The 20,031-nt window shown below is 40.1% G+C and overlaps 1 protein-coding gene across 1 annotated transcript; it reads right to left on the bottom strand.

Moving 5' to 3' along the window:
* Positions 1-318: 318 nt before the first annotated feature.
* On the bottom strand, positions 319-18,602 carry itpkcb (inositol-trisphosphate 3-kinase Cb). The gene is made up of 8 exons (XM_044353252.1): positions 17,968-18,602; positions 14,112-15,314; positions 4,217-4,316; positions 3,905-4,118; positions 3,275-3,479; positions 2,800-2,901; positions 2,536-2,607; positions 319-2,402 (listed from the first exon to the last, which is right to left on the bottom strand). The coding sequence occupies exons 2-8, from the start codon at positions 15,282-15,284 to the stop codon at positions 2,193-2,195; spliced, it is 2,076 nt and encodes a 691-aa protein (XP_044209187.1). The 5' UTR covers positions 15,285-15,314; positions 17,968-18,602; the 3' UTR covers positions 319-2,192.
* Positions 18,603-20,031: the final 1,429 nt, after the last annotated feature.

Here is a 20,031-nt window from a genome sequence, read left to right as displayed (position 1 = left end):
TTTCTTTGTCAAATGATATTAAACTGATGATCTTTGGGTTTGGGATTGTTGGACAAACAAAAAATGATACATGAAGATGTCACCTTTGACTCTTGGAAATTATAACGTGAATTTTTCACTATTTTCTGACATTTTATAAACATGATGATTAATGGAGACATTAATCAGCAGAGTAATCAATATTTAAAATAACAGTCGCCACCATGATGGAATATCTTCCCAGTGAGGTCAGAGCAGCAGAAGTGTTTTAATAGACAAATAGTGTATCTGATGTTTGAGTTGTGTGTTTGAAGAGGAAATAAAAAATAGAAAAAAGTCTGAAAACTCTTATTTCCAGTTTATTGCAATCCATGACCTTCTGGACAAAGCAGGGATTTAATATCAATTTTCACCAGTCACACTGCCTTTAAAAATACAAAGTGTGCTTATGAATCCAGTTTACATAGAAAGCACCCAGTTTGAAAACCTGATAGCTTGCAGCCACATTACAAATATAGAGAATTTGTGGGCAGAAGAAATATAATACTTTGTAAACACTACATTATTCCTCTCTCCCAGGTTATGGTCACTGTTCAGAGATGGAAAGACTGAATTCCTGAAGTAGAATTCCAATTTCATTAAGTCAGATGTTTGCGGCACTCATTTAGAAAGCTTGTCTGTACTGGGTGAGCCGCCCACACACACACACACACACACACCCACCCACACCCACACGCACACTCACACACACACACACACACACACACAGCTTCCCGACACTGTCAAAGGGCGTCTGGAAGATTCACGGCTGTTATGTTTGCCAACCGGCTGCATTCCAATGAAGGAACCTCAAATATGGTCGTAAGCACTTCCTTAATATCTGAATATAACAATGTCACATATTCTTGTTGCTATTTTCTTTGTAAACCCTCAACAATTCAAACTGTTTAGTGTAGCTAAATGAGGTTTAAAGCATCGTCCTCGTGATTTACAGTTGATATTCTCGTATTCGATTATGCGTCATCCCTTGAATCATAAGATGTTGAAATTTTCCAGTTTCAAGATCACATGTAGGTTGATACATAGGTGAAACTTCACAAAAGCCTAGACTAAGACTAATCAGTTTAAATCAGGTATTTCCAGTTTTCATTTCACCCGTTTACACCAGTTTAGTGTAAGACTCTGTAGCCTCCCTGGAAATCTATGAGCAACACTGATCAGAGAGAACTGAGCGTTTGTAAACTCAGTGTTTGAGTGCTGCTTCCCATCTTAACGCACAAAGAGGCACCGCTTGTTTTGTTCAATGGCTTTGTGAGGATCCATAGTGCAACAAATTCCAGACAAACAAGGCTGCCAAGCCGCTTACTGTACAAATTAAATGAAGAAAAAATTATCCCAGACACTTTCACTACATTATCATACAAAAATCCAATTTAGAAAACACTTTCAGTTTCTATCAGAAGTTCAACTTTGGGATTAAATGTAAATCAGTTAATACTTGGGTGAACTCTTTGGAAGAAAAATAGCAGGAGTCCACTTGCACTGGAATGATCACACAGCTCTTTCTTTAAAAATGCTAGGCACAGAATTGTACAAACAAGGTAAGCAGGTTATACCAAGGCCAGAAAAAAATTAAATTAAATTGTATTTACACACTTGAGTTAGTTTACACGTGGTTTGACCAGTGTTTTAGTGTTGCTGTATACTTGCACTTAAACATCAAAAGTTCAAAAAGTGGTCCATGACAAAAATAAAACTCCCATTACACCAGTTCCTCGAAGGCAGTGTAAAATACCTCTGCATCAAGTTCCTGGTTGTGAGAGTGCTATGTGCACATCTAACCAGCAGGGGGAGGTGGTGATGAGGGAGATGGGATATTTTACATGTGTCCCTTTGCAGGCAAAAGTGAGTCACAAGTCCATAAACTCAAGACTGTCAAAAAGAGTCTCAGAGACAAACGGAGCACGATGCACGATGTCGGCCTTTGGCAAATTCAACTTTGCAATAAAAATTCTGTCTTGTTTCCTCTTCTTGCACAGGTACAACTGGAATAAGACATTTGGATATTTTGCATCACGGTGTGTGTTTGAAAAAGTACTCAAATTGATCTTCTAATGATTCCATCCTTTTCTTCAAATTCTTCTGCTCCTGCATCTCTTCTACCATCAGAACTCGGGGGTCCATCGTTCACTCATGTCCTCCTGTCTTCCCTCTCAGGGCGTCTGTGGGAGCATACTACTTAAGATGTCTATGAGGTTGTCCAGTCCCCACAGGTAACCGTCCTCCCTGTTGCCCTCCACCCAGGGGGTCCTGTGATCTAAGGTACGAGGGGGCGGCACGGGAACCGTCTTCCCGAAGTCGATCATCCACACTCTGGCTTTCCCCGAAGCGTCGTGCACGAACAGAAGAGAGCTGCCCACGACCTGCGACGACAAACCGGTGAGACAGGTGAGTTTAGGCATGCGAGCGATTCACTACAGAAGCGGTGATGAGATCACAAATCTTCAACTTGGCCAACAGGTTTTTTGGAACATGAAAACTGCGAGTGTGTCTCACCTCGTGTGTCCTGAAGAAGTGCGACTGCTCCAGCGCTGAGCGAAGCTCCTCCAGCCGCTGCAGGTAGAGTTTCTAAAAGAAAAAGTGAGTTTAAAAGTTAGAGGTGTAGAGCAGCAGGATGTGAGAACAGAAACAAAAAGGAAGTTAATCTTTAGACTCACTAACCTTAGGTCAACAGTGAGTCTAAAGCCTTTCTTCTTAATATTCATAAAGATAAAAATATCACTGACTTTTGATGAATCATGTGGTGAAGTGGAAACTTACCAGAATTTGAGTGTTTCCATTGACAAAGTCCTCCAAAGCCTGCATCACTTGCTCTCTGTGTTTTGTCTTCTTAAAGTTGGTGTTGCAGGTCCCGTCAGCTTTCTGCAGAAAAAAAAAGAAGATAAGATACAGTTTAGCTTGTTTGTACTACCCCTTTTTTTTTTTTCTCTAAGTCGGATATTTTCATTCATGTCCAAGTAACATGCAAATTGGTACAACCTGATATACCAGATAATAACCAGCCCTGTATTTATTGTCAAAAGAACAAACAGTCTCTTTGTGGCTGCACATCCAGCCAAAACATTTAATAGACTGTGTTGTTTTCAAATTCCACTTCAGTATGTGCACTTTCCTGATGACACTGATAAATATTTACTCTCATTGATCGGTTTACTTCCTGCACAAACTATTTGTTCTCTTCGCTAACACTGACTAACACAGTTAGGCATGTTCAAAGCGCTGGACGACATCTGACCTTAATGCCTTCGATGCGGAAGCCCAGAGTGGCTGTGGAGCTGAGCGTCTCCCTCCACTGCATGTATCTAGGTTTGAGGACGCCTTGCTGGGTCCTCTCCTGCTCTGTCGGGGCCCCGGGGTCCACCGCAACCATCTTCTCATACATGTCCTTCCGCAAACGTGGACGCTCTCTGGCTTTTATCAGCTCCTCCTCCAAATACGTCCTGATGCGAAAAAACGGAAAACATGTAATTAAAACTTTTATTTAATCAAGTTTCTGCTTTTATGCATTTTATTTTCCTTCCCCTCGCTCGCTATTTGAATCTTTTTTTTCTCTGTACTGATTTTTTGTTCTTATTGAGATGTCTATTGTAATTTCACTGTTTTAGTCTCACTGTTCTCTCATTTTAATCCTGTGAAGCATTTAGTTGACTTCATGTTTTAAACAATGCTGTACAAAGAGTTATTACTACTATAACGAAGCAGATCACCGATGGGAGTGAACTGTTTATAAAAGGTTATTATTCAAAGCTCACAGTATCTGCCAAAAAACCCCACAAGATAAGCTCTGATAATTTGTCTTTTGCAGTCGACATCATGTTGAAAAATGTTTGTCACACTGGTTTCTTCATCCAGTGTTGATGCTTACCTGCTGCCCATCTTACAGTCCATGATGGACGGTGAGTCAAAGTCAGCAAGCAGGTCATCCATCAGGTTGTAGTCCTGCTCATCTCTCTGCACTACACCATAATAACCAGGCACATATGGGCGCAGAGTGTCCTTCATCAGCTCCTGTAGGCACAGCTGCTCACACTCACAGTATCGCTTCAACAAGCGCCCGAACTCACCAGCCTGGAAGTTACCTTAATGAAGGAGACAGACAGACGAGGAAGATTAAAGACTGAGGATAAAGGAGTGCATGTATAGGTATGTTATGCACAGACAGTGTATATCTGCATACCTGCATGGCCAGCTAGCTGCACCCACGGGTAACGCTTCTTGAAGGACACGACGAAGGGGGACCAGTGAACCATGGTCTTCAACTTCTGCCAAGACTTATTCTGGGAAAAGGAAAACAAAATTCATTGTCAAACAAACCAGGATGTTGGTCACACAAATGACAAATCTGAACCACTGACTAATCAGCGTGGTTTCAAACAAAGCATTGAGCTAAATACAGACAAGTAGGCATGATTATCCATTAAAGGAAAACACACCCTGTAGTGAGAGCATACTGACACACACATACACACACAACTCAGTAGACATTGGACAGATCCTCCCCTTTAGCCAAGGCCAGGTGCACGACGTACGTGACAAAAGCCATTCATAAAACATTTACCAAAGCCTCCACTGGGGTGTCGTAAAACAGGGCCATACTGTCTGAAACTGTGTGTGTGTGTGTATAATGGTTATCTGTGTTGGGAAACACCAGAGCAAGGACAGTGTGCAACAGGGGCTTTGACGCAAGCATTCTGAAACCGATTGATTAAAACATGTGTGTGGGAAATCACAACAAACCCACAGCCAGTTTAGGATGTGTGTATGTGGGTTTGTTATACATTATATTACAGCATGTACTTTTCATCATTCCTGTACTTTTTTATGTGTGTCATACTCAGATGAATGTTTAACAAAGAAACACTGATGATAGAAAACACATGTGAGAAGCCAAATAGGTTGATGTGAGTAATAAAGTGCGGGAACGAGGGGCAGCAATCATAAAATTAATCTTTTTATAGCTGAATAATTTCTGTCAACGTCTGCGCTCCTCCCTGCCGGGCCTGCAGTATCTCTGCCATGTTTACATGTCAGCCTATCTCTGCCGTCCTCAGATGCGTTCTTTCCACAGCTGCTGTGTTGAAACTCTGTCACAATAAAACAGGAATATACACACACAGCGGAAACAGCGAGTCTGTGTTTACCTGACAAACAGGCTTTATTTGAGTTGAAAGAGTGCTGTTTTGTAACTCAAAAGTTTAACAAGCTTCTTAATATGAGCGATGGAGTCCTACATGTATACAAAATAATCTGTTTAGAGGTTTTGAGTGTTTTACTTTGCGAAGTTGTGAATATGTAATCAAGAGAGACATTTCATTTTTCAGGAGCTTTAACCATGTTAAAGTCCAGAATTAAGACAGAAAAGAGCTTTTACTACATATATTATGGGCTATTTACTTGCAACTTAATTAAGTGACTAAAAATGTTGGCATCATCCCTTAGTCATTAATTAGATACAAAATAAACACCTACATCTTGGATGGAGTTGCATATAGTTTGACTACAAGATAAAGAATGAAACCATCATAACTCAACATAAATCATAATGGTAACACTTAATAATTAAAGTCCTCCTATTTAACATTTATAAACAGTATATAAACATGTAATTAATGGTATATAACACACTACAATATAGTTGTAAGGATGTTTTTTAAGTGTTTATTAATGTAAAGTATTTATTAACTATAATTTCTTCTATGAATACATATTTCACAGTATTACAACTGTATTTTACTGTATTTTCATTCACCATACATCAGCATCCAGTTATGGGAGGAGTTATAGTTGTTGACAAATATCTGCTTACAACAACATTATAGGTGTTATAAACCATTTATTAACTGTTTATATTCTGCTTATAAAGGCTAAATAGAAGGACTGAAAGTGTTGCTAATAAGATTTGATGTATTTAACATAAACAGTTAATATTACCACCAGTTTCTTTCATCAACATCATTAATTCTACACATGTAAAAATATTACAGGTTTTTACAGGACTCATGTGACTACAGTCTTAGTCCTGAAATGGATTTGAAATGAAAAGGGTTGAAAACTAGACTTTCTGACTGTATTCTCTAACTGTGTATTGGTTCACTATGGGAGGGAATTTGTGTACAACAGGTTTGTGCTTCGTCAGACAGCTGGTCAATGTCAGGAGTTGAGTAATGAGAGTGAATGCTAGACACCTGTGACCTGATCCTTCAATCGCATCAACAGATTAATCCCAATATAACCTCTGCTGCGTCAGGATGAAGAGCGGTGATGAAACAGACTGCATTTTATCAAATTTGCAACATGCAAATTGTTATTTGCAGTACGAGATGATTTCATCTGACTCACATGTCTCTGCAATTTGTCACTGAAAATTAAACTTTTTTTCCTCTTCTTTTTCCATAATCCTCTCCCTGCTTCAGCGAGGGTGTAAACTACAACATGAGTCTTTATGACGTTTATTTCTTTACTTCCCCACTGTGTTTCTCCTGGAATTCGAAACATTATCTCCCCCCAAGATATCTCCTCTACAGGGATGAGGTGGTGTCTTTTCTTTGTGCTAGGTTCTTCTATCTCCCTGGATTTGGTTGAGTTTGTTATTTTACTCAGGATTCTTTCAAAGCAAGTGAACGCACCAGTATCCAACATTAAACTCGAGAGGCTGAAAATAAATAATGAAAAAAACGGGGGAAAAACTACACCTCCTTGTGTTTCCAGTATTTATCCTTGTTTCTCTGTTTCCAGCAGGACAGTTTTAACTGAGCTTTACAACAACTAACCCCTAATAACCTTAACCCACATAACAACACAACAAGCAGTCCACCTTCAGACACTCCAACCCGGTCAGAACAGTAAAAGTGCTACTGTAAGGGATAATTATGAGCCTGTTGTGTAAAGTTCAAAACACAAGAGTCCACCTCTCTGATTGGAGGAAGCAACAGACATACATGTACAGATCTGCTCCTTTAAAAGAACAGGGTTGTACTTGACAGTGAGGACATATTTAAACTAATCATTTAAGTAAGAAAATAGATTTTTGTCATTGTTGGTGTCTGTAGATCTGTTTTTTTTTGATTAAGTTAAATACATTTCATGTACAATCACATGATATTTATGATTAAACTGTCAAAGATTGATATTTCCTGACTGCTGGACCAACAAACAGTGGTTACTGTAAACAGACTGAGATCTGCTTTATAAAACACTGCAGTCCAAAAATAATCTGCTGAAATAGCATCCGTTTATGGAAAAAACACATACTATGTTTACCCATCAGATTACCTCAGCTTCTTTATATTTTAGCTATAATTAGCAGTATCTGTGCTCCTCTGAAGAAGACGTCAGTGACAGATGAAAGCCCAGGAGGGGGGGGGACAGGAGAGGAAATCTTCAGCCTCTCCTCTTTCACTTCTATTATCCACATGCCATCAAGCTCTCTCTCTAATTGCTTCAAGCTGACAGCTTAATGTGTTGCTTCTGTGGGGTCAAATGTATCTGCCTAATATCACCAGACGCTGTAAGAGCTAATGCTGCTAATGTTCTGCATGAAGGCGTTTTTTGAGAAAAAGGTTTTGATAAATGCTGAGAATCCCTACAGACAATGTGTAAAAAGCCTGGATTGTTGCTTCGGTTTAAACTGTTGTGCGCTGCTCTCTCACTTTGTCTCTTCATCCCACACATTTGTGCATTTTAAAGACACAGAGGTTACATTTCACCTCACACAGTCCAACCTTCACCATCTCCGCTTTCTCTTTATGCATTCCCGTCCAGAGTTATATAACTCACCTACATATATAACAGTTTCATTTCATCATTCTTTGTTTTATAAGCTTCCTTCTCATTCCCCAAAGCTTCAATGCTGACAAAAGTGCTCCATCAACCTATTTCTCCCTTTTTTTCCAGTTATTTTTGGATTTTCAACATTATTTTGTCCTCCTAATGGCCTTCTTTTCTTTTCTTTACTCTCATCACAATCGTTCTCTCGGATATTTTTAAGCCCAATTGTCTTGTCTACTAGACTTTTGGGTTGGCAGGGTTACCAGGGATCTCTGGTGCCTGAAGCACACACATACACACACACACTCCTCTGTGGTTCACATGACAATGGTCATTCTGGGAGATGTCACATTGACCACAACAATGCTCATTTATAGTCTTGCCCACTTCCTCTTCACCTTTCACACATGCACACGTTCAAGCGTGATATGCCTTGGTGAAAAATGACCATCACTTGAAAGTTAGTCTTTATTAACTCTCTTACAGCGCTGTCAACTAATCCAGTTCCCAAACAAGATGGATGAGCATGAAGTGTGTCTAAATTTAATGTCAGCACACAGAAATATTGATAATAGTTTCCTATGTTTGGTGGGATAGTTTTTAAAGTATTTTAAAACTCCACTGTATTGGGAGTGGAGGGTTAAACTGAGGGCACCATCATTTTAAGTTCATCAGTGTACTTTTCCTCTGGAAAGCTGCCTGGCACAGTAAACTTTCAGATACGGAAAAAGTTTATGAGGTACTCAAAGCGAAAGGTAATGCAATCGAACACAACAGTGCTGCAATAAATGCCACCTTTATGAACATCATAAAGTTCAGTTTCTCTTTCAGAAAGGTGTTGGTCAATTTTGAGGGATGTAGTTAGTGGTGCTGTGTATTGCAATACGACGAGTGTCTCTAACATTTAGTTGTTAAGTAAGTGGTGTAAACATATATAATAATATCAAAATCTCCTCTCAATATAAATCATTAGTTTTAGCAAGATGTACCTAATAAAGTGGCAAGAAATTTGGACTGATTGCATAAATTACCCCGACAGTATTACAGCCTGAAGCATGATGATCCTGCTGGTTGGCTTACTGGCTTCTTAGAGAGATCATCACAGCTACAGTGTGTGCAGACTGCGCCAGACAACAGTCACATTACTGTAGCTGCAAGAGACCGGGACTATCAATCACATTATATTTGATTACCCAAACCTGTCTCCTGCATTTGAATGTGCCCTTTTATCTTCTCTCTGAAGAAACCATTAGCAAATACGTATGGCCGTCTGTATTCAAATCTCTGGATAAATTTGTCGCCTTCTATTTCTTACCTGGCACACAGAGCAATAGTGTAGGAGGAGGCAGGCACTGACACAGGCACACACGGCCCCAGAGACGAAGCGAGAACGCAGCCAGCACAAAATACCCTGCACCATCAGCATGGGGTCTCCACAGATGAGCCCTGGCAGGGCCGTGTGCCTCTCTGTTGTCATTGGATCCCTCACAACCATCTATTACCTTCTTCCACCAAGTCTACTGTTAGCTCTTGGCTAATGCTCTGTCTAACTCCAGTTACTTTAGCTTCAGTCAGTCTGTTAACCTTCCTGTAAACTTGTATAGGCTTGTGTTGCCTGGTAAATAATCCTCCTCTGATATAAGCTCACACTGATCTCCTCTCCTTCTCTTCAACCTCTTTTTATGTCATACCAATTCAAAATTTCTCCTGTTTCAACATCCTGCCACTCCTCCCTTCCTCCCTTAACACTTTCTCAATGCTTGATATCTTCTCCGTTGTCAACTTAATGCTGTCGTTTTTCTCTCTTTCTGCCAAGGCCATCTGTCTGCTTGAACTACTCCCCTTTCCTTGTACTTCCTCCCCTAAATCATTCACCCTCTCTCCCCTGGAGCTACTAACCTTCACACACTGAGCTGTCTTCTCTTTCTCTCAATAACCTTTGTTCTTCTCTCCTCTCTCTCTCTCTCTCTCTCTCTCTCTATCCCCTAATCCTCACAGGGCCTATCCTGAGCCCCACGCTGAGCCAATCTCCTGCCAGATTCATGACTGACTGGCAGCATGGGGGTAGGGACAACAGGCCTTCCCATACCCTCCCAGTGCTTTCCTTTTGTCTGCATGACAAATTCCTCGGCACTATGTAACCTACAGAGGTGTGTGTATGTGTGTGTGTGTGTGTGTGTGTGTATGTGGAGACAAAGCCGAACCTGTCAGACAACTATCATCAGCTACAGGAGTGGCTACATATATATACACACTCAGTGTGTTTCCAGGTACTGTCAAGAGCTCTTTTCTCAAAACTAGTTTATATGAAACCACATCCCTTTCCCCCCTCAACTCTTCAGTTTTCAAGCAGCTCAGCTGTGTGGCGAATCCTTGAAGGTATGGAAGATGGCACAGTTTTAAACGTCATTGGAAAAGAGTCTTCAGATAAAATTAAAGAAACGTTTGCCTTTTAGTCTTTGCCGTTGTGACAGTACTGATTATTACAGTATTTTCTTGGAGCTTGTCTGTGTGTCTTCTCATTGTATAAAATGTTAAATTGTATGTTTATCACTGCTGAAACAATTAATCCTCAACAATTTGGATAATCAAGTACTCGTTTATGCCATTTATCAATAAAAAATACCAGATATTTGCTGTTAATGTCACCATGAGTGTAGCTGTTGTATGTTGTATTGTGAGTTCTGTGTGTCATCCTGTGGTTTTTTTTTGTTTTTTTTTAAAGGAATAGCTGATGTGATACAACAGCTACGGAGATCCAAAAAGCACTAACTGCATGGAGTTTCATTTTATTTCCTTTTTAACACTGCAGCGTGGATTCAAATTTCGCTTGCACACACCAGCATGTATATGTCTGCTGTGGGAGTGATGTGTGGGACTTCTGTATAATGAGTAGTACGGAAAACAAGTCCGCAATTGTGGCTCGTGTGAATAAGCATGCATAAATAAAAAGAATCATCATCACGTGTAGGCCACATGTTCGAAGTTTCGGTGACTGTTTTTGTCTGTTTGTGTTCCATCTTTACTCAGCTTACACTAATTTTCCTTGTTTTCTGTTCCACTGTGTGTCTCAGGGTGTTTCGGGGGAAATTATTAAGCTTTTGTGCACGGCCGAATGTGGGGGGAGAAACTGTGTCTCATATGGGAGAGAGAGAGTAAGATATTAGTAGTATTGTTTGACTGAGGAGACATTTGTGGGCATTTACATCTAATAATATTCAAATGTCAGGGACAGAGTAGATACTGTCGGTGTGAAAGAGAGAACAAGGCAAGGAGAGAGAGAGAAAAAAAAAAGTACCATATATGGCAAAGACGTCGCCTAGCAACCGGCTCTGCCTTCAGCCCTATTTTCCATGACACACACTGAACACTGAATGCAAGCACGGCATCGCAGCGAGAGTGTGTGTGTCTCTGGGTATGCATGTGTGTGCAAGTATTTGCTCACGTCACCAAGTGTACCAAATGTAACTGGTTTGGCTGGGAGCTGACAGCATGGCCACAGCTTTTTAAAGCCAACAACAACAATAATAACACACGCCCTCATTCTATTAGTTACTGTGCAACCGACAACTGAGCTTTTACTCAACTGCGGGAGGACAAAACATGCCCGTTAAGACCCTGCTCTTTTCAGAAACCAGCGTCATCCTGTTTCTTACGACAACTCAAATGCAACTCCTCAGGTTGCTTATTTCCTGGCTGTTAGTGTAATAGCCAGGAAGTTACTCTGACCACTGATCTCTTAATTCAAATGAGCGTTACTGTAAATTATAGCCAACCAATACATTTACCATGTGGAGAAATGTCTGTTTAAATGTGACGGAGGTAGTCCAATGATTGAGCTCAAAATCAAAGACTGACGCAAGGACAGAAAATACAATAGAGACACATTAATGGGAGCTGGATTGTTCTTTTTTGTAACATTTATATTAAAAAACAATGGAAATCCACGTCTAATTCAACATTACAACACTGGATTAAGGGAATAATAACCAATTTAAAAACATACTGGGAGAAGTCTGAAGCCCAGACATTAAATTGGTAATCTGAGGCTTTAGGATGTATAATAGGATGATAATAATGAAGCCAGAATTTGTGTGGGCTGATCAAAATGTTTAATACAGCTGCAACAATTAGTCGATTAATTCATTAGTCAATCAACGGAAAATTAATTGCCATCTATTTTGATAGCTGATGCATCATTTTGAGTCATTTTGTAAGAATAAAATACAAAAATTCTCTCATTCCAGCTTCTTAAATGTTAATATTTTCTGTTTTTTTAGTCCTCTGTGATAGTTAATTGAATATCTTTGGGTTGTGGACTGTTGATCGGAACACAAAAAGACCTTTTGCACCTTGGGCTTTTTTCACCATTTTCTGACATTTTATAGACCAAACCAAATCTAAACCAATTAACTGAGAAAAAATTATCGACAGATTGATCCATAATGAAAACAATCATTAGTTGCTGCCCTAATGTTTAGACTGGTTTGACGATAGACGGGTGTGCTCATGTATAGGAAGATTTAAATTTGTCTTATGTTCACTTATGTACATCAATTAAGCTAACAAGATATTAAGATAAAGAGATTGTTTGTTTCTGTTGATATGAGCTACATAAAATCTTACATAAAAAAGCAAAGCTATGCTAATTACACACTGCTGACTGTATTTTTAGACATGTGTAGACCTGAGCACGCTCATTCTGTCACACATGTGCAAACACTTGAGAATTAGTTCCCTCTCAGTGGAAAAAAAGGAATTAAATACCAGACAAGGGTGGATCGTTCATTATGAAAAAATAACTGGGCCTATATTATTAAAAAATATGAGCCCAACTTCTTCCGGGTTTCTAGGTTTTGGGCAGGGCAGTATGTTTATTAGCATGTGGACAATTCATCTTTCAATGTGTGCGCTCAGTGACGTGGCCTAAATGGGACATCTTGACATTCAGGATTCACACATTGCCGGGAAAAGAGGAGGAGATACTGGAAGACTGTCTCCAGTGGACACATCCTGTTTTTAAGACTAGTGTCATTCCAAGCATTTCTAGTCAAAGCCTCCTGACTCAGCGGGGGAAACATCACAACTTCCTACTTGGAAACTTTAAATTGAATCTTGTGTGGAAGAAAGAAAAAACCCAGCACCTCTTGTAGCAGAGTCAACGTCTAGATCGCTCTGATAGCAGTTGTTTAGTCTACTGTATATGTACAATAACAGCTGAAGTGGCAACTGTAATGTGATGACAAGTTATTCAAACATGCACCCAGACAGTGTTTAAATGATCCTACGGCTGAGCTCAGCAAAGCCATGGGAGTTAAGGGACAGAGGCGTGGGGGTTAGAGATAAGAGCCAGTTTCCTCTTCTTTGGTTCAAATTTGTTAGAGTCATGTTCCATTTATCAGGGTGGTGCAAACCCGAGTGTGAGACTTAATTTGAATGACACATTAGATAAATGGTTTCAAATGAAAAACTTTTCAATTTCAATATTCAAATTTTTTTTTTTAGTTCTTTAAAACAAACAAATTCACCGAAACCAAATGAGGTACGCACATTGTTCTGACTCACTGATGGCTTCTTTTATTTAATTTGCACACCAGCACTTCAGGGATCATTCTATTGTGATCAGTGTGTCATAGTTTAAACAGCTGTTATAGTACATCTGACCCCTGACATGCACTTTAAACCTGTGACTTGACCGACATCAATGTGACGAACGTGACATCTGGAAGTGTATATTCCACTGACAGTGACTGATGTGACGGTCATTGTGCAATGTGTGCTTGTGCACATCGTCTGGGTAAATGTCCAAAGAAAAAATGGAAATACATGTGTGTCTTCATTCTCCTCTGAGCCATGTGATGAACAAAGTGCCTGTGATTAAATCTCTTACAGGATATAGGCTTGTTGACCTGTATGTGCCCTGTGTGCACATGTAGTGTGTGCATGGATTTGTACATGTTAACATCCATTATATCACCTTGGTTTTCTCTAACTGCTTCTTATGTAGCTGTTTAGTATTTTTTTGCATCTGACAACAAGGTTTGTTCAGTTGATGAATGGCCCTTAAGCACATGTCTGCCTTGGTTTACCGTCAATTTCCCAATATTAACATTTGCTATTTTTTTCTATCCAAATCAGTAAGACTAGTTTATGTTTTTTGTCTAGGAGTACAGCTGTGGGTGTTTTATTAGTCAATAAATATTAAAGAAACACTTAGAATCAACAGCACTCATGTGATTGTTAATAACTGGACTGCACAGAGCATTTTAAGAAATTGAATTGTTGAGGAAAAAGTAGAGACTCACCCCTGAACCGTCGTCCGGGCTGCACAGAGACCGGGCCGGAGACAGACTGGACTCGATGTCGCTCCCGGTAAAGTCGTCCTCGGACTCCTCGAAGGAAGAGGCGGAGGACAAGCCGATGGAGGACGAGTTTGACAGCTTCCTCGGTGATCGCATCAGCGCAGGGGACCCTCCGCAGCCGCTGTCCGAGCAGGGAGACTCGTCATCGGGGTGAGGATCCAAACACGACCCGGCGCTGAGCTCCGTTGGCACGGTCAGCAGTGTCGGTGTCCCCGTAGAGCGACTGGGACTGGGGTCCCTGGTTATGATGAGTTTCGGTATGGTGCCCGGGAAACTTTGGCCTCTTGGAAGACTCTGGGGCGCCTGATCAGAGTCATCTCTTGCCTCAGTTTCATCCGGACAACAATTGTTTTGGTCACCGGTCGCTTTAGGCGGACATGAAACGGTACTACAGTCGCTTTTTGTCATTTCACCAACAGCGTGATCGTCCGGTATCGACAGTCCAGTATCCAGAGGTTTATCCGAGAGCAAGCTAGACAAAGTCCGCTCCGTGTCCGGGTCAGAGGTGAGCAGCGGGGCTGAACTCTGACTAGTCCCCGTTAATTCCCCAACTTCAGACACAATCCGACCCTGGTTGTTTCCCCCCAGTGGCTGATCTTCCATGGCCCTCGTCGGGGGATCCGAGGCATTGTCCTCTCGGCCGGGTTTCGGCTCCTCACAGCCCGCAGCAGCGCTGACTTCACCGGTCCGTGTTTCCAAACCTGACGCATCGGACGAGCCAACCGTCGCCTCTCGGTTCACAGCGTCAGCATCGGTAGTAACATGCAGGCCGGACGGTGTCTCAAAACAACCCGGGGCTCCTCGGTGCTCCCCAACCGCCGACACAACCTCGTCCCGCGGCAACTTTCCTACTCTATGATCGCGGTGCGTTGCTGGATCTCCGGCTCCGTTTCCGCGACCTAAATCCCTTTCTGTTTGGCTTGAGTCTCGCTTTCTCCTACCAAGACAAGACAACACTTTGTTTTTCATCGGATTCCTGTTTAACTGGTCACCATGTCGCTTTTCTCCGCTCCTAAATCTGCGGATCCGGAGCCGCTGGGCTGTCTCTCCTGCTTTCCATTTCGCTGTGCCTGGAGTGGAGGTGCTGTGCGATAGATCTGAGCGAGTTTGGCCCATCCCGCATGCCGTAGTAGTAGTAGTAGGCAACTGAAACAGACACACCAGACATGAGAAGGGACACACCCTCAATGGTTGATTTTGAAGATAGTTGAAACCACTTAAACCATGACTCCTACAATGTACAGTAAGCCATTAGTCACAAAATCCATTTATTAAGCCTGGGAAATCTTAAATTGACACACCCCTTAACTGCATCTGAGGATTGGTCATATCTGTCAGAGCAAACACATTATGAGTAATGTAATGAACACATTAACTGCATGACCAATAGATAATACACTGTGTCACACCTTTCCTTTTACTCCATTTATCAAGACTGATATTGTAATCATTAACAGCACACATAAAGCTCCTGGATATTGTCAACAGTCCCAGTAAACATTCGCCGTCATTAATGACAGTGTTTTGGTTCAACGGTGGTAATTAATCTGTGATTTAGCAGGTCAGATTTACAGATAGTATGTCCTGGGGCAGGCCAAAGGACAGAGAAACTAACAGCACAACAACTTGCACTTAGAGTATATTTATAGGAGAATTTTGCAGAATTAGTGATTTAACTTCTGATATTAAAAGAGATCATTGCAGAGAAATTCAAAGTTTCAGACTGATTTTCATCAGTGTAACACTGCCCTCCTGTGTCTGGACACTGTCCTTCACCAGTTGGTTTGTTTCATCACATCACAACATCATTACAACACATTACTTTAGATCTTTAGATGGCTGTCTGTAAAAGGTCTTGTTTCATTAAAAATGCCAAAAAGTCAACTTGAAAAGCAATAGCTGTATAGGAAAAGAAAGTTTAAATGTGTCCTGGTTAAAAAATAGAAGAATATGTTGACTAAAATATATTTACAACACTGTTTTCAAGCAAGCCTTCACAATAAGCAAGGGGTGGCTGCAACCAATGATTACTTTCATTATCAATTAGAGCTGCAAAAAGTAATCAATAAATCAAGTAGTCAATCTAAAGAAAATTAAATCGACAACTATTTTGATAATCTATTAATCTTTTCAGTCCTTTTTCAAGCAAAAATGCCAAATGTTCTTTGGTTCCAGCTTCTCAAATGTGACAGTAAATTGAATATCTTAAGATTTTGGACTGCTAGTCTGGCAAAACAAGTACATTGAAGACATCACTGTGGACGCTCTGACAAATTGTGAATGCCATTTTTTAAACTATTTTTTAACAATTAACAAAAAAAATCAGCAGATTAATTAATAATTAAAACATTAGCTAGTTTCAGCCCTGTAATCAATTAATGTCTTGATTATTTTTCAATGACTTACTGTGTCTAGAGACAGAAAATAGTAAAAATATCACTTGAGCCCAAAGTGATGTCATCAAATTGCTCATTCGGTTAGACCAAAATATTCAAACAAAAACTGAATGTAAAATGATATAAAAGAAAGAGAAAATAAGAAAATCCCCACATTTTTAGAAGCTAGAACCAGCTAAATAAATTACTTGAACGATACATCAATAATCAAAATAGTCGAATAATTTTCAATCAATCATTTTAATCAATTAATCATCAAATTATTGTTTTTGTGCTATGTGTCCAGCACATACAAGCATGTTAAAAAGCACAGCAAACACACAGTATTTAGGCTTTAGCTTCTGGGTTTGGTCCTTATTGGAGGTAAATAAGATAAGACTGCTAGGTAAATAAGAAATCCTTAAAGAATTCAGTAATTGTAGTCTGCAGGCAGCTATCTTACATGTTGATACTAAAAATAATGGCACCTTTCCTCCTATGAAAGACACATTTAATCATTTTAACAGACATATGGCATCCTAGAAGAATCCAGAGCGTTTTACATGAGACGCAGTGAGCTGCTGAGTGTTTTCACTGTCATGTACTGTGTGACAACGCCACAGTCACCCTGCTGGCTGGAAGGAATGCTCACAGAAAGGAAATGAGACAGGAAGGACAACAATGGAAAGAACAGCTCATCGTGTACAGTACACACACAGACTCTCGAATACACATACACTTTGGCGTAATCAAATATAATTAAAAAATATCCATACATCATGACTCATGCTGGGCTGAATGACTGAGAGACATACAGTCAACAATGAGACACACACTTTACGGAAAATCATTTCATGGCAAACTGATATAAAACACTAAAAATGAGTTAGAGCAGTAACTGAAAGTCATATCCGTCAATCAGTCGCAAACAGTTTATCAATTATCTGCTTGTTGAGATAGGAAAACACACTATGTGGCCACAGTGGATAATACTCGAAACACTTTTACTTTCGAATAAAATATGCATTTTTTTTTTAAAGAAAATAATACCCACACTACAATGTAAGTTAGTTTGGAAATTAATCACTGAGATGTGAAGGTTTGAAGTTCACATTTGAAGACAGAGTTTGCTGTTTTACCTAATGTTGCTTGATGAAGTTCAGGGTGGCATTTTTGACTTAAATATGTACATTTAGTGAAACTTTGATCCTAGATTATACACAAAACAATGATATATAGTCTATAAAAGTAATCAGGACTGGCTTAAAGATTAAAAGACTAGTTTCTGATAAAAGCGACTGAATGTGTCTTTCATCAACTTTAACTTTGACGACAGCTTTTTGACAACCAAACTGATTAATAATGGAACTAACACACAACAAAACATCAGAATAACCATGAGAAAATGATTTGTCAAAACCTACCAGACGGATCCTGTGTTCCTCCTCTGCTGTTAGTTCGAGGCAGCTGTTAAAAGGTTGGCTGGATGTGAAGGTTTATAACTTACAGCAGGGGTGTGAAGGGGATGTGCCTGCGGCTTATCTATGTGCAATGCTGCTGTGTGTGTTACTGTGGTTTATGTGAAAGAGGAAACTCTTGTCAAAACAGGAGCAGGTCTTTAAACCGGCTAACGTTCAAGCTCTGCTGCTAACACAGACTACCGTTAGGTTAGCTAGCTAAACTCAGGTTAAATAAAGTCTGCTAAAACGCGACGTTGTCCTTACATACATTGATTAGGAAGTGAAACAGTTCGTAGTTGAGGAAAAATGTTAACACCCAAATGTTAAGTTTTATATACTGTGTCTAAAACATTTAGTAACGGTCGGCCTGTCAGTTGGATTTAAAAGTGCTGCCTTCAACTGCTCCCCTTAATGTCTGCTTCTTCTTCTTCTTTGAGGTTTAAAGGTCCAGTGTGTAGGATTTAGGGGCTTCTAGCGGTGAAGTCGCAGATTGCAATCAACTGAATACCCCTCCTCTTCATGGATGTATAAAGGGAACTGGATACATCGTCGGAGGCATGGCTGAGCCCCGTTCATTCCTATGAAAGTTGCTCAGCGGTGCATGAAAAAGTTCAACTTCTTCTGCAAACGCACAAGTGACTCTCCTCAGCTAAACCAGCTACTTCCGGTTTAGCCTTCCGGCTAACTTGAATGGGGATAAAACAATTAAATTGTGCAGCTCTTCTAGACTTTCAAAATGTGATCAGACTGAACAGATCAAATTATGATAGTGAACGAAGTCATTTTGCGGGGGTTGTGATGCTCAAAAAATTGTATCCGCTGATTTACAGATGTCTAGGCCAGTGTGCATCACGTATTGTTGTAATTACGCGGTTTGGCCGCTATGTCAAATTAGCTTCAAAGCCTGGTGCTGTTCCTGTATCAAGTTCTTTTTATACATCCATGCTCCCCTCACCCTCCCCCTTCCAAGCGTGTAGGAGAACCTATGGTGGCTGTGAAAGTCACGAAAAATGCAAAAGGGCCTTTCTAGAGCCAGTGTCTGGCTTGTCCATTCTGGGCTACTGTAGAAACATGGCGGTGCAGCATGGCGGCCTCCGTGGAAGAGGATCCGCTCTCTATGTGAGTATAAAGGGCTCATTCTAAAGTAATAAAAACAACAAATCTTGTTTTCATGGGATTATATACTAATTGAAACATATTTTATTCCATTTCTGCCAAGTCCATTCCACTAGATGCCACTAAATCTTACACACTGGTCCTTTAAGTTGCTTTGCAATATTGCTTATTCACTTTTTTTAAGTTATATTTATTAATTATTATTAATTAATATCTGTATTATGTATCTTTTTACATTGTACAATTTTACTTCTTCTTGTGTTTTTGTTATTATTTTATTTTATCTTTTATTATTTTTTGAATAGTAAATCTTAACGATTTCTGGACACACCTGACATAATAAGACATAAAAATGGCGTACAATTCGACTGTATACACAGTTAATAATATGGGCAGTACGTTTGCATATTTCAACCTTGTGACTTGAACCTGCAACTGCAGAACCTGTAATATCTGTTGTTGGATCCTTCGATCCGTCAGTAAAACATGCACATAGTCTGTATATTTGCATCCCGTATAACAATAAAACTCTCTCACTAAATCTGCATTTCTATTTCTTGCCTTAATTTGAAGCAATTGCAAATCTACTACAAGCTACAAGCTTCTAGTATCCACAGAGCCGTAATTGGCCTTGTAACAACAATTGCAAAACTCCTTCTCAAATACTCCTAAGTCCCTCGCTGCTGTCCATCCTGTCCAGCTGTCATCTCCTGTCCAGCCAAAACTTGACTTTGGTGTTTTCTCTCTTTCCCAGCAGGTCTGAAGCATTTTTTTTGGTTGTGTGACTATATCCATGACCTCTCACATTTATCCAGTAGTTGACTAGAAGTTGTTTTCTATTAAGCACAGTGGAATTTCTCTTGTCTCAACTTGAAGGGCACAAACAGGGGAGGTTCTTACTTCTCCTATATA

The sequence above is a fragment of the Thunnus albacares genome, chromosome 6 (genome assembly GCF_914725855.1).
Source record: "Thunnus albacares chromosome 6, fThuAlb1.1, whole genome shotgun sequence".
Taxonomy (NCBI): Eukaryota; Metazoa; Chordata; class Actinopteri; order Scombriformes; family Scombridae; genus Thunnus; species Thunnus albacares.
This window is presented reverse-complemented; position numbering and strand designations above follow the sequence as displayed.

Bases quoted from the DNA above. Each gene is read 5' to 3' on its own strand.
- itpkcb (XM_044353252.1), bottom strand. From the start codon at position 15,284: ATGGGCCAAACTCGCTCAGATCTATCGCACAGCACCTCCACTCCAGGC. The intron at 4,119-4,216 runs GTATGCAGATAT...TCCTTCATTAAG, and splicing joins GCAGCTAGCTGGCCATGCAG to GTAACTTCCAGGCTGGTGAG. The intron at 2,608-2,799 runs GTAAGTTTCCAC...TTTTTCTTTTAG, and splicing joins ATGGAAACACTCAAATTCTG to AAACTCTACCTGCAGCGGCT.